Source organism: Nelumbo nucifera, chromosome 1 (genome assembly GCF_055504915.1).
Source record: "Nelumbo nucifera cultivar China Antique chromosome 1, China Antique-T2T, whole genome shotgun sequence".
NCBI classification, from domain to species: domain Eukaryota; kingdom Viridiplantae; phylum Streptophyta; class Magnoliopsida; order Proteales; family Nelumbonaceae; genus Nelumbo; species Nelumbo nucifera.
Window position 1 is genome coordinate 169,140,269 of NC_142649.1, and position 15,757 is coordinate 169,156,025.

The 15,757-nt window shown below is 41.7% G+C and overlaps 1 protein-coding gene across 5 annotated transcripts in view; it reads left to right on the top strand.

Moving 5' to 3' along the window:
• Positions 1 to 15,757, top strand: part of LOC104596553 (uncharacterized) — a 30,022-nt gene that overhangs the window by 1,535 nt on the left and 12,730 nt on the right. For all 5 annotated transcript variants that reach the window (XM_088895156.1, XM_088895157.1, XM_088895154.1 and 2 more), the window contains exons 3-4: positions 3,243 to 3,287; positions 3,889 to 3,997. In XM_088895156.1, coding sequence (XP_088751282.1) covers positions 3,243 to 3,287; positions 3,889 to 3,997 — 154 coding nt within the window. The remainder of the gene's footprint in view (positions 1 to 3,242; positions 3,288 to 3,888; positions 3,998 to 15,757) is intronic.

The window sequence follows — 15,757 nt, forward strand, 5'->3', positions numbered from 1 at the left end:
GGAGTAGAATTTGCCACCTCTAGCCAACTATTCAACAACATATTTGTAGAAATATCAACAAACAGGTCCAAGGATTTCAGCCAATGTACCACCCTCATTGTTACTACTTCAATAAGGCATTCACCATTAGCAAAGGGGCAAGAAACTAATAAGTGGTAGGAGCTTTCACCATTAGCCTTGCAAAGAATGCACCAATTCGGAGACAAACACTAAAAAGGCTTCCCAACTCTTTGGAGTACGTCGCAAGTATTACATCTTCCGAGGAAGGCTTCCCAACAAAAAGCTCGAATCCTTGGAGGAATCAACTCACCCCAAACATCCTTAATTGGAAAGTTTTGTGCAAATGGATTGGATGAAGGCAGTAGGGACTTGAAGAAAGAGGCACAAGAGAAGGTTCCAGAGGGAGTTGGGGTCCACAGTCTCTTATCCCTCTCAAAGGGATCCAACACCACCCAGTCTAAGATTTGAACTAGACTCATAACATTTTCAACCTCTACATCCCTTAAGCCTCTTTTAAGCCCTAGATTCCGATAAAACCCAAATTTAGACTGAGAAGGAACTAGAAAATTGGACACAACCTTGCCCTTAAATCGGGAGAGTGAAAACAAGGAAGGGAATTGGTCTTTCAAAGGTATCTCACCCACCCAAATGTGCTCCCAAAACTTTACCTGATTCCCAAAGCAGAGGTCATACCTGATGTGCTGCAAAAAGGAAGGAAGAGTGGCATGTATAGATTTTTAAGGAGAGGCACCAACAAACCTTGCCAAAGTCCCAGTGTCCCAGCCATCATCTGCTTGACCATGAATACTTAAAATTACCCTCGTCCACAGTTTATCTCTCTCACCTCCCAACTCCACAACCATTTCCCCAACAAGGCTTCATTTTTCCTTCGAATGTTACCTAAACCTAACCCTCCATCAGCTCTACTCCTAGAGACTAGTTCCCAATTCACCCTACGATCCTTCCTCTCATCCCTTGGTTCCCACAAGAAGTCTCTCATCAACTTTTTTTTTGATAAATAAATGAACTTTTTATTAATTTGGAAATATTAGCACATACAAGCAGCCCTTGGGGAGGCGCGAGCTGCAACCTCTCCACTAAAGAAGAAAACAAAAGTAATAAGTTACAGTTGTGCCTAATACAGAACTTCCCTAGCTGCCCCTTGCTTGGCTAGATAGTCTGTCATAGCATTTGCTGATCTCCCCACCCATTGTATTCTTAGGTCCATGTTTCTTGTCAGCACCTTAAACTTTTTAATTTCATTCTTGAAGTTCCAAACTACTGACTTTGGGTCCTGCAACCAGCTTATTACAACCTTTGAGTCACCTTCAACTATTAGCTGGTTCACCCCTAATTGAGCTGTAAACTATACACCTTGCAAGGCAGCAAACATTTATGCTCTAGTAGAGTCTCCCACTCCTAAAGGACCTGAGAAGATAAGTATCACATTCCCGACTTCATTCCTTAATACCCCACTTCATTCCTTAATACCCCACTTCATTCCTTATGTCTTTCCTTATACTCCTTTCATACACTTTCCTTCTTTGTTGTTGTTATTTCCTTTTTTATCTTCTCCTTGTCTCATTTTAATCATATGTGAGGGAGACAACCATCTACAACCTTGTTCATGAAACTTGGCTGTAATGGTTGATTATGGTTCTTCACAACCTATTAACCTATGTGTGAGGGGGAAAACCACCATATACAACCTTATTCATAAAACTTGGTTGGTTATGGTTCCTCACATCATGATAAATGCACATAATTACAATTTAAAGGCCATTTGCAGCCTTATTGATGAAATGTGACTATTTATGATACCTATTTACTTGTTATGTATAAAAAGTTTATTTATTTTCTGGTTTTCTCTCAAACAAAGAGGGAATATATAACAGAAATTTCAAAGGAAAATTCTGTAGAAAAATGATACTTAGTTTAGTCTCTATTCATTGGTACTTTTGAATTTCTATGCCCTAGCAAAGATGTAATTAAGGGAATATCTACGTGATTTCCCGAATGGGGCTTACCCAAATAACAAAAAAACCCAGTTATTAGTATAATTGGGTGAATTATGTTATGTGAGAAATTATACTAAAAAGAATTTCCACTTAAAATTATTAAACGTATTTATTTATTTATTATAATCGGGCCCATCGGGTTAGACCCGATTGTCTTGAGAACTGATCGGTTTGGTTCTGGGTCTAAAATTTACAGACCCTATCAGGTCCGGTTTGGTTCCGGGTCCTCAATATTTCATGTGGGATTGGTTCTGGTTCTACCTGGTCCGAGCCCAGACCCTACCTGTTGACAACCCTACTTCCATTCTTAGCTAGTTATTTGACAATTCATGTTGGTTGTCATGTTGGATTACTTTGGTAGGCGGTAGGCCCCAAGTGTTTAGAAATTTTGTTTAGATATGTATTGTGGTAGATGAGTACTGTCAATCGGAGTGTTTGAAGCGTTTGAAGGGGAAGACTAATATGTTTTGAGTAAGGGAGGTTTTCTGTGCTTTTGCTTTTGTCTATCGGAGTGTTTGTTTGCTCGTTTCCTTTTACGGATGTGTGAGTTGGTTGTTGTTGGTCGGTTGCTTTCTTCTCTCAAGTGATTTCTTTTCATCTTCCTATTGTACCCTCTTTTTATTGTTTGAATTTATCTTTATTTTTCAAAAAAAATGAATACTTTTTGTTGAGATTGGGCTGATATCTTTTGTATTTTGTTTATAAAGTTTAGTTAGAGTTATTGGGCCCAAGGCCCATTAGTTTATGTTTTGTTAGGAATGCTTCTTATGTTCTTTAGTAGTAGCTGACTTACTAAGGGTATACTTGTCATTATATGACTGTATCCGATATGTCCCATCCAGTATTTCAGACATATCGATTTTCAGAACCTTGGATACAAGTATTGCTCGAAAAAATGGTATATACTTATTTATAGAAAAATAATTGTATCCATGTCCCTAATTCTTGGAAAATGAAGAGGTACCAATAAAAAATGGAAAATGAAGAGTTGTTAAGAAAAAACATTTTCTTTATTAGTATTGCTTGAAATAGAACTTTTAAGGCTCATGACTGATCCATTAAACCATTTGATAACAAGTGCCATGTGTTTCTGTGGAGTTGTGACTTGTATGTGTTGATTGTTATGCGTGGTCTTATTTATTATTTACAAGTAGCATTTTTTGTTTCTCTTTTACTCAATTTTTTTCCTGCAAAACCTTTTCTTACTCCATTTCTTCCTGGCAGTGACTCAGAGGTTGCGCTATGCATTACGCATCAACCTTTCAGCAGGTAAATAATAACCAATGATTTTTCCTTTGTTCCTCTTTTTTTACTGGATAGAAAAGTAGGTTAGAATATACCTTTAACTGCTTTCTGTTACAGTTCACGCATAGATTTATAGCAGGTACCTTTCATGTGTATTACACAGATGATGCTAATAAATGTACTCAGAAATTTGGAATTCTTTCTCATGGAATGCATTTGGTGATTAAACCAGATTTAGTTCAGTGAGGCAATTGGATTACTAACATAACCCTGTGAGAAGTGTAGCCCTTCTGTTGTGTAGGAGGATAGTGGGGGACTTGATATTCTTTCTTCCTACAACTGTTTTCATAGCTGGAGATGGAATACTTTGTTATTATTATATGATTTAAGAGAACATCCCATCCTAACTGGAGGCACACATATCCTAATTTTGAAACCTAGTCCTGCTTTCCATGCTGGAAGATCTTGGTCAAACCATACTGATCATCCTGGTGTTTGATAAAAACTATTTGGTATTGACGAGAAAATGTTTTATTATCAAAACTATTGTGCTTATTGATTATTATTATTTTTTATTTTTACAGATACTACTTCAATTGGCATGGCTAACTCAAACAATTTGCAGGAGCTGCTATTCTGTCTGGACTTTGGAGATTTGATAGGTCCCTTGATTCATGCTTAGATCATATTCTTGCTCTGCAGGGAAGTAGGATGCAGAAGGAGTTAGCAAACATGTAACCTTTTGATCTTAAAGTTCCAATTCATCATGAAATACTCCTATCTGTGGAATGTTGCTTTAGTAGTTGACATTATATGTTTATTCATTTTTCTTTCTATATTTTCTCTAAAATTTATCACCATGTAAGTAGGACATGTAGTCATCAATATGGACAATTGTTACCAAAACACAAAATAACACAAAAACTTGGTATTTATAATCTGACTCTTAAATGACTTTGATTCAGCATTTTGTAGCCAATAAAAATAAAAAAATACTTTGAAAGATAGATACCAGTTTAATACAGTTTCAGGTCAAAATACGTGGTCAATAAAATATAGTCACTGATTGGGTTAAGTAGGGAGCTTCACTGCATGACTCTCATATTTTTGCCATGTGGAGACATGATGTATCCAAATAGGGGATCCCTTGGATTGGCTGTGTATTCAATCCTTTAGTTCACACCCACACTGTAACCCACCTATTATTAGTGTTTCCACAAACAACATTGATCGTTGAAAGTTCCAATATTTTAATATTAAATTTGTCCAAAGTGTGACAGATATATTTTTTCTTTTTTCTTTTCTTTTTTGGCTCAAATTGTCTCATCAATAGAGGATAATGAGATGAATGCATGGGGCCATTGTGGACCACTGTTACACAGAGGCATTTAAAGTGAGGATTCATAATTTTGGAGAGTGAACATGACAGGCATTTTAGTAAATCTGCTTGATTCGCACTGTAGCTGAGTCCAATCAGTATTTGGAGAGTCAGACTTACTTGATAGTCCCCTCCATAGGTCAGGTGTCCATGCAATCTGTATATATACTAAAACAATGATGTAGTGATGTACATCTCAGCACCTCCATCCCGCCTCCCCCCTTCTAAATTTTCTAATTATTTTATTTTTTTTTCCGTAAATATAATTCGACAATCAATTGCATCTTTTCAATTTTTGAGACATATTCAAGAAGACACACCTTTGATTATCCTTGCTTCCATTTAGTAGAGAAGAGAAGGGCACAGAAAAAGACTCAAAACATAACATGCTAGTCCTCTCTCCTCCATAACTAACATCCCCATCTCATCAACTTCTCAGAAGTCTAGGAAATCCTCCTCAAACCCTAATTCTTTCCTCTGCAAGCATTCATTCTATGTACCTAGACATTATCATCCTCACTCACATGGTCTTTTCATGTGCTTTCCTTGTAACCTCTTTCCTCTCTTACATCTTCCAAGCCCTCTCTCAAATTCTCCCTCTCTATTTGTCTCTCAATTTGCTTCCTTTCAAGAGTTTCTGTTGACTTACTTTCTAATGTTTCTATTCTTCTTTACTGTGTTAGTGGCTGCTGTTGAGATCTACTATGGAGAGAGAGAGAGAGAGAGAGAGGTATTGAATTCCCAAAATCAATACCTCCTCTTCTGGCTTCCTTTCCTTATTTATAACACTTTCGTTACAATTCTGTTATATCAGCCTCTCCACTTGTCCAGTTTGTTATTTAGTTTGTTCTAGTGGTTGGCTGTCAGTTACATTACTTAAAGGATGACGTGGCCTTTTCTTGTACACTTGTCCCTCTATTCCCTTTATTTGTGTCTTAACAGTCCCTCCTCCCTTGAAAGCGACCTTGCCCTCAAGGTCAAGATGTGGAAATCTATTTTGTAAGTCCAAGTAAGGTTCCCAAGTTGCATCTTCAAGTGGGAGACCTGACCATACCACCAATGCCTCTGGTTCGATGTGATTCCCTTTGTGCATCCACCTGAAATCTGTTATCTGGGTGGGCTCAGTTTGAACTTGGCCATCTTCTGAGAATGATGGGAGGGTGGTTGTTTTATTGCTCTTGTTTTTGGCCATTTCTTTAATAGAGATACATGAAATACAGGGTGCAATTTTGATGTTGCTGGAAGGTCAAGCTTGTATGCCACAAACCCAATGCGTTCCACAATCCGAAATGGGCCGAAGTACCTTGGGCTTAGTTTGTTCCACTTGTGGCCTGCTACTGAAACTTGCTTGTATGGTTGTAGTTTAAGGAAGACTTGCTCCCCAATCTAGTGCTGGACAGGCCTATGCTTTCTGTTGTAAGAGTCTGCCATCCATTGTTGGGCTCGACGGAGGTGGGATTTGAGATCTTGTAACACCCTATCCCGCTGGAGGAGTTGGTCTTCCACTGCTGCTACTGCTGTAGACCCTTTCTCATATGGAAGTAGGGGAGGTGGGTCCCGTCCATATAGAGCCCGAAAGGGAGTTATTCCTGCTGCACTGTGAGACGTGGTATTATACCACCATTCCGCCCAATGAAGCCACTTGAGCCACTGACGTGGCCTATCCTCTGCATAGCACCTTAGATAGGTTTCCAAACTCCGGTTGACCACCTCAGTTTGCCCATTTGTTTGAGGATGGTAGCTGGTAGATTTGAAGAGTTTCACTCCTTGTAGTCGAAGAAGTTCTGCCCAGAAATGACTCATAAAAATTGGGTTGCGGTCTGAGACAATAGAGTTAGGGGTACCATGCAGTCGTGCCACCTCCTTAGTAAAAATTTCAGCCACCATTGAAGCTGTAAAGGGGTGGGAAAGAGGGAGAAAATGACAGTATTTGGTGAGTCTATCAACAACTACGAGAATGACGGACTTGCCATAGGAAAGGGGAAGCCTCGTTATGAAGTCCATGGATATATCCGTCCACACTTGTGTAGGAATTGGGAGTGGTTGTAGAAGACCTGCTGGAGACTGGGTATCAGCCTTATTTTATGGCAAATGATGCATTCGGCTATGAATTTTTGGACCGAATTCCGCATGCCTTTCCAGTGGAATTGGGTGGCTAGTCTCTTGTAAGTGCACAAAATCCCTGAGTGTCCTCCTGCTAGTGATGAGTGGAACACTTCAAGAAGCTGCTTAATATGGGCTGAATCCTGTGGTATCACCATTCAACGTTTATACAACAACAAGTTATTCTCCACTGTGTACCTTGGGTGGCTAGTAGGGTCATCTTGGACCTGTGAACGCAGCTTGTTCAGTTGTGGGTGTCTTTCAACTTCTTCCCTTAACTGACTCATGATAGAACACGTTGGGCCCGTGAGAAGCAATGGAAATAGTTGTGGTTGGCGTGACAGCGCATCTGCCACCTTGTTAGTGTGCCTTGCCTTGTATTTAATAACATAATCGTAGCCGAGTAATTTGGCTATCCATCGCTGCTGTTCCGGGGATAATACGGACTGCTCCAACAGAAATTTCAGGCTATGGTGGTCAGTTCGTATGATGAACCTCCTCCCTAGAAGGTAGGGTCGCTACCTCTGAACTGCGAGAACAATTGTTATCAGTTCTCGTTCGTATACTGACTTGGCCCATTTTTGTGCTGTCATGCTTTGCTGAAAAACACTAGTGGCCCTTCTTCTTGCATGAGGACCGCACCTACTCCTTGGCTTGACGCATCACATTCAATGATGAAGTCCTTTGAGAAGTCTGGAAGTGCGAGCGTCAGTGGGGACGAGATAGTTGTTTTGAGCGTCTCAAAGGCCTGTTGGGCCTCCCTAGTCTAGCAGAAACTATTCTTCTTAAGTAAACTTGTCAAGGGGGCAGCAATTAGTCCATACCCTCTGATGAATCGCCGGTAGTACCTTGTTAGATCCAAGAAGCCCCGTAACTCCTTAACATTTTGCGGTCGGGGCCAATTTATCGTGCTTGAGATTTTTTCCGGGTCTGCTACTACAATGCTGGTTTCGACTACGTGCCCTAAGTAGTGTACTTGAGTCTGTCCAAATGCGGACTTTGACTCTTTTGCAAAGAGTTTATGAGTCCTTAGTAGTTCCAAGGTGATTTGTAGATGTACTAGGTGTTCGTCCCATGTAGCGCTATATACAAGTATATCATAAAAAAACGAGTATAAATTTGCGCAAATGGGGTCGAAATATGTCATTCATAAGTGCTTGGAACGTAGCTGGCGCATTGGTCAACCCAAACGGCATGACCAAAAACTCATAATGCCCCTCGTGTGTACGAAAGGCGGTCTTGTGGATGTCACCCTCATGGACCCGAATTTGATAATATCCCGATCTTAGGTCTAGTTTAGAGAATATTGTGGCCCGGCCAAGTTCATCTAGTAGTTCATCGATTGCCGGTATGGGGAATCGATCCTTCACAGTAATGTTGTTCAGGGCCCTATAGTCTATACAAAACCGCCATGTCCCATCCTTCTTTTTTACAAGTAATACCGGCGAGGAGAATGGGCTATGGCTGGGTTGTATAATTTTTCTATCAAGCATATCTTGCACTTGTCTCTTAATCTCTAGTTTTTGAAAATAGGGGTAACGATAGGGCCTTACATTTGTGGGTGCCGTTCGGGCAGCAATGGAATGCAATGATCATGGGCATGTCTCGGTGGTAGTTCCTTAGGCTCTTGGAAGATCACTGAAAACTTCTGAAGTAACTGCTGTAGTTGTATGTGGGCTTCTTTGGATCTACTGGAGTTACTTCCTTGGGCTAGAATTGGGCCGTTCCCGTGGGAGTCTATTTGCATTAAAATGATGTGGGCTGGGTTTGTTGCCTGCTTTCTTAGGGTGGCGAGACTAATAGGTCCTGGATCCTTAGACATCTGTCCTTGAATATGCACCTGTGAGTTGCCCACTTGAAAGTCCATTGTGAGACGGGCCCAGTCACATATCACCGATCCTAGTTGCCTTAACCATTGGACTCCGAGAACTACATCTGCTCCACTGATTTCTAGGGGATGTAGATCTACTTCGAACTCGTGTCCTTGTATCTTCAGTTTTAATCCTGTGCATGTATTGTCGCACACCAGGTTGCTCCCATTAGCTACGTGCACCCGGAATGCTGTACATGGTTGGACTGGAATCCCTAGTTGTTTGACCAATGTTTGGGTAATGAAATTGAGAGTGCTGCCACTATCTATAAGAACTGACACATGGCGCCCTTGTACCAGTCCGGTTAATCTCATAGTTTGAGAGGAGGCAAGACCGGTCACGCTTGCAGGGATACTTCCGGATATTCCTTTGGCCATTGCCCCCATTCTTAGTTGTCCACTGGTCCATCAATGTCTGCTGATTGCTCGACGTTTTCGGTTTTGGGTTGAAGGAAGAATACTTGCGGGATCTTAGAGCGATGGCCCGGTCTGAATTTGTCTCCACATGCATAACAAAGGCCCTTTCCTTTTCGGGCTTGCATCTCAATCTAGGTTAACCTCTTGGCTGAGCCGGGGCCTGAACCAGAGTTGGCTTCCTTGCTTGTGATTCCTACTCCTGGTCTGGACTCCGGTTTACCCAAGATACCCGGTTCTGGATTCAGTATACCTGGTCTGACTGCAGCTCCCATGGGTCGATTAATCCTTCTTGCCCGATTTAGTTTGTCTTCATGGAGTCGAGCTAAGGCTGCTGCGTCAAAACTGCCGACCAGTGCGTTTTTTGGCCACCCTTGCACGCGCAAGTTGAAAACAGTCCACTTGATGTATGGAACTGTTTGAGATTAGATGCAAACCAGAAAATAAACAAACAAGAGAGGAAGAGAAGAGAGAGCTGTTGGCAATGAGTGTTAGAGAGTAAGAGGTTCAAACATAACCTTTCTCTAACACTCTAAACATCTTATTAATAAGTTAATCTTTGACAAATTACAGAGAGGCCCTTGAGTAGGCAAGAAAATGCAAAAACAGAACATTACAGAGTATGGGCCCAGAATAAGGCCCACAACAGAGAGAAACATAACATGAAATGACAGTCTATGGGCCATTCGGCCCATCTTCTCTACACCTCTCCCTCAAGCTGAGCATAGATGTTAATCATGCCCAGCTTGCCAGTGTCATGTTGAAGCCTTGCCTTGGAAATGCCATTGGTGAGGAAATCTGCCAATTGTCCTTCAGAAGTAATGAATGGAAGACACACTTCACCGGAGGAGACTCTTTCTCGAATAAAGTGTCTATCAACCTCAATATGTTTGGTTCTATCATGTTGTACCGGGTTGTGAGCAATGTTGATGGCAGCCTGATTATCACAATACAACATCATGGGTTTGTCATGAACAATCCCAAGTTCTTCCATTAAGGACCTTAGCTACAACAATTCCGAGACTCCATGTACCATGGCTCTATATTCTGCTTCTGTGGAGGATCGGGCCACAACTGATTGTTTCTTACTCCTCCAAGAGACAACATTACCAGCCACCAGACTGCAATACCCTGAAGTAGATCTTCTATCATCAATATTTCCAGCCCAATCAGCATCAGTATAGGCTTCAAGTTTCAGATGACCATGCTTGGAAAATAGAATTCCTTTTCCTGGAGAGCCTTTCAGATAGCACAAAATCCGTTCTGCTGCTGCCATATGGGTATCTCTAGGAGCATGCATGAACTGGCTAATGCAATTGACAGCATACGCAATATCTGGCCTAGTCATGCACAGGTACGGAAGCTTCCCAAGAAGTCTCTGAAAGACCCCTTTGTCTTCCAACAAAGTTCCATCCGAAGCTGAAAGTTTGTAACTCATATCAATAGGAGTGGCAGCTGGTCTTGCACTCAATTTTCCAGTTTTAGACAACAAATCAAGGACATATTTCCTCTGGGAAATAAGAATCCCATCCTTGGATCTGGCAATAGGAGTGGCAGCTGGTCTTGCACCCAATTTTCCAGTTTCAGACAACAAATCAAGGACATATTTCCTCTGGGAAATAAGAATCCCATCCCTGGATCTGGCAACTTCTATGCCAAGGAAGTATCTCAACTCCCCCAGATCCTTAATCTCAAATTTTGTACGGAGGAAAGACTTGAGGGCCAGAATGCCTGAGGCGTCATCACCAGTCACTATAATATCATCAACATACACAATGAGATACATTGCTAGAGATCCACTTTTCTTCACAAAAAGAGTATGATCTGACTGTGTCTGAACATAGCCGAATTTAACAAGTGCAACTCTAAATCTTTCAAACCAGGCTCTAGGAGATTGTTTGAGGCCATAAAGAGATTTCTTCAGTTTACATACCTTTCCTTGCATATCTTTCCCATACATTCCTGGAGGAAGACACATGTAGACCTCCTCATGTAAGTCACCATTCAGAAATGCATTTTTTACATCTAACTGATAGAGAGGCCAATCAAAGTGAGCTGCCAGAGATAAAAGAACCCTCACAGATGTCATCTTAGCAACATGGGCAAAAGTCTCCAGATAGTCATTCCCATATGTCTGTGTGTAGCCTTTTGCAACAAGTCTGGCCTTGTACCTCTCAATAGTCTCATCAGCCCTGTATTTAATGGTAAAAACCCACTTGCACCCAACTGGATCCTTCCCTTCAAGCAAATCCACCACCTCCCAAGTACCATTTTCATGTAGAGCATCCATTTCAGTCTGCATGGCATCTCTCCATTCTGGAATCCCAAGAGCTTCTGATACAGACCTAGGAATGGGGTTAGAAGCAACTGAAGAGAGGTAGGCACAGTATGAGGGGGAAAGTAGGTCATAAGAAGGGTGTTCGGAAATGCAGTGTGCAATACACTTCCGCTTTCCTTTCCTAACAGTAATGGGGACATCAAGATCTGGGAAGGATGATTCCAAGGGAGTTGAAGCAGTACCTGTTATCTCATCTGTGATTGGGAGTGTATGAGCCTCATCTGTTGTAAGGGAAACCACTTGCTCATTCCTGGATCTCTGCCTTTGATACACTATGGGATTATGGGTAGGATGATGAGGTAAAGAAATAGGAGCACTAGGACAAGAGGAATGAAGTGGCTGATCCTCCTTTGATTCATTTGGTGAGGATACAGGTTTGTCAAGAGACTCAACTAGGACAGGAAGGGGAAGAGCAAAAACTTGTGACAGACTCTCCCCCTGTTGACAATGTCCTTCCTGAGATGAACCATACAAAGGAGAAAGTTCATCAAAGGTAACATCCATATAGACATGTCGGGTGCCAGTCTTTGGATCAAAACAACAATAACCCTTTTGTGTGGGGGAGTAACCAAGGAAGATGCATTTGTGGGCTTTTGGTTCAAACTTGTGTCTCTGCACACTTGGAATGTGAACATAACAGGTACAGCCAAACACACGAAGAGGAATTGGGAAGAGATCCTTGTCTGGATGAAGAAGACTAAAGGGGGATTTAAACCCTAAAACCCTGGATGGCATACGGTTTATGAGATAGGTAGCAGTAAGTACAACATCACCCCAAAATCTTGTGGGAACATGTGAGGCAAATAAAAGGCTCCTTGCAGCTTCAACAATATGTCTATTTTTCCTCTCAGCAACTCCATTTTGTTCAGGGGTTCTAACACAGGAGCTTTGGTGAATAACCCCCATGTTAGAGAGATACAAGGATAAACTCTTCTCAAAATACTCTTTTGCATTGTCAGATATGAAAACCTTAATTCTGGTATCAAATTGAGTTAAAACAAACTCATGAAATTGCCTCACAAGTCTCGGGACTTCATCTCGGGATTTCGTTAATTATATCCAAGTGAATCTAGAAGAGTCATCAATAAACATGATAAAATATCTGTAACCCCCCATAGAGGATAAGTGGTAAGGCCCCCACACATCAGAGTGTACAATATGAAAAGGAAAAGATCTTCTATTGCTCACAGGGTAATTTTTTCTACAATGCTTTGACAACTGACATGACTCACAATTGAGACTGGACACAATGACTTCCTTAAACAATTTGGGAAGCAAATGACTTAAAGCAGAAAAAGGTAAATGACCCAACCGACAATGACTCAACATAATTTGACTGACAGACTCAAAAGAAGTAGAACCAAAAGCAACATTCTTGGGATGATCAAAGCATTGGCCAGGGGTGTCGAGCAAATATATTCCATTCGTTTCATGGCCACTCCCAATCACCTTCCGAGACTTCAGGTCCTGAAACACACAGTGAGAAGGGAAAAAGGTTATACAACAATTCCAGATAACAAGTTGGTATTTAACTTAGGTACATGAAGAGTGGAAGATAAGAGTAAAGAGTCTGTAGGCTTGACAGTTCCCTTGCCAGAAATAGGGGCAAGAGAACCATCAACTAAGGTGATTTTGTCACGACCAGGAAGCAAATCATATGATACAAACAAAGTGGAAAGGTTGGTCATGTGATCAAAAGCACCTAAGTCAATGATCCAAGGGGTCTTGGGATTACCTGAGGTGGATGCATGGTTAGCAGAAGCCCTTATACCTGAGTGAGCAAATGCGGTGGTGGCTGGACTTCCAGAAGGGTTGGATGATGAAGTTACACCTTCAAGCTGGCTGATCATCTTTCCAAACTTCTCATATTCAGATTTCATGGCTACCAATTGTGCACTGGCAGACTCAACCTCTGTATCTGTACTTGTGGCTGCTTGTGCACTTCCTGTCTTTCTACTATCATTCTTCTTCTGGAATCGGATAGGGACAAGACTGGGATGCAATTTCCAGCACTTGTCCTTAGTGTGTTTCTACTTCTTGCAATATTCACACACCACCTCCTTCTTTCCTGTGCCACTGGGAGCTTCTGTAACCCCTTTGGGTTTAATTCCCATATTTGCAAAATGATCATTGGTACTGACTCCTTGAACTTGCACTTGCCTCCTACTTTCTTCACTGCTGACTAGAGCATATGCTTGAGACAATGAAACATCTTCCTTGGACAAGATGTTTTGCTTTGTAATGTAATATTCAGAATTCAGCTCTGTCAAGAACTCAAAGACCCTATTCCTTTCAACCAATTTCTTGTATGTTTCAGCATCCTTAGGGGTATCCCATGTCACAGCCTCTATCAAATCAATCTCTTGCCATAGAGATTTTAGGGTTGAGAAGTATGCTGCAAGTGACTTCTCCCCCTGTCTTAGGTTCTTCACATCACTTCTCAGTTTGTAGGCTCTGGCAACATTCAACTTTTGGGAGTAAGTTTCTGCAACACTATCCCAGATTTCTTTAGCCGAGTTCATCCACAGATAATGCTGACTAATCTGTGGCTGCATTGAGTTCACAAACCACCCAATCACTGTGTAGTTTTCTTGCACCCATCTCTCATAAGATGGATCATCCTCTGGAGGAGCTTTCTTGCTCCCAGAAATAAAACCCCATTTTCCTTTGCTACAAATATGGATTTTCACTGATTGTGACCAAGCCAAGTAATTTGTCCCATCAAGCTTAACTGTAGTTACAACCAACATAGAATCGGTTGGGGTTCCCAAAATTTGTCCATATTCAGCAACATTCTTGTTTTCAAGGCTTGAGAAATCCATCATGTAAAGGCTTCAATTAGGATTTTCAATAGGTTTCCCAAAGTACTGGGGGTCTTGATGAGTTTAGTTTGAGCTGAATAGGCAACAACTAGCTCACAGAATCAGTTCAATCTTGATAACTGTGACAGTCCAGTTCGGTGGTAGTTCTTTCTATACTGTTTCAGCCTTCAAAGGACACCCAACAAACCTCCAATCACAAGGTATTTCAGGTTCCCAATAGCCGTTGTCCCAAAGAGAAGAAAAAAAGGCCACAGTCCTTAAGAGACCTTTTGTCGAACACTCAGTGTGCAGTAGTTAACAGCCTACTGTTAACTAGAAGAAACCACTTCAAAGTGTTCAGTATAGGTCCAAGAAGAGGCTGGGATGAAGATGAGACTAGTACCACTTAGTTTAGATCAGTTTCAGCAGTTTGGCAGTCCAATAATCAGCCGAATAGCACTTCCAAAACAACCCAGAAATTTCTGAGTAGAATCAGTCCAGCAACAGTGGGCCGAATGGAGGTGGGCTTTGAATGCTTTAACAGTCCTCCCAAACAACAAAAAATAACCCAGCAAAGGACTGAGAAAAAACTTACAGTAAGAGAGTGTCTGGTTTGAACTATAAACCAGGCCGAACACTTGTTCTCTGAGATAACTTCGAAATTCTTTTTCTCTGATTTCAAATAAGGCCAAACAACTTGCTCTTTGATTCTTCTTGGTCACCGAACCCTTCTCCAAGTGTATAGAAACTTGGGCACCCTCCAATGACCTCCAAGAACCAGGCGGATGACTGTAAACTTTCAGCCCTAGAACCTTCTCATGCAATTGGCTGAACTAGAACCACATGAGGGACATGCCAAGCAATGGCCCGCTCTGATACCAAGTTGAAAACAGTCCACTTGATGTATGGAACTGTTTGAGATTAGATGCAAACCAGAAAATAAACAAACAAGAGAGGAAGAGAAGAGAGAGCTGGCGGCAATGAGTGTTAGAGAGTAAGAGGTTCAAACATAACCTCTCTCTAACACTCTAAACATCTTATCAATAAGTTAATCTTTGACAAATTACAAAGAGGCCCTTGAGTGGGTAGGAAAATACAAAAACAGAACATTATAGAGTATGGGCCCAGAATAAGGCCCACAACAGAGAGAAACATAACATAACATGAAATGACAGTCTATGGGCCATTCGGCCCATCTTCTCTACAGCGCACAGCTAACCTTTCGAACGCCATTTGATAATCTTGGACGGAGCCGGTCTGTCGTATCTTAGCGAGGCTTTCATCATAGTTTTCAAAAGCTGAGACTCCAAATCTCATGGTTAAGGCATCAGTGAAGTCCACCCATGTGGCTCTTGGGTGCCGTTGCCGGTACCACTGGTACCAGACGATCGCCTCCCCTTCCAGGTGTGCGGAAGCTAGTGGAACACGATCAGGTCCCTGCGTATCGTGGTAATCAAAGTACCTTTTGGTTCGCAGAAGCCAGGACGTGGGATCCTCCCTTGCGAAGACGGGAAACTCGATTCTTGCCGTTCTTGATCTGCTTCGATGACTGGTATCATTGCGTTCTTCCTGCCCTTCCCAATTCGGCAC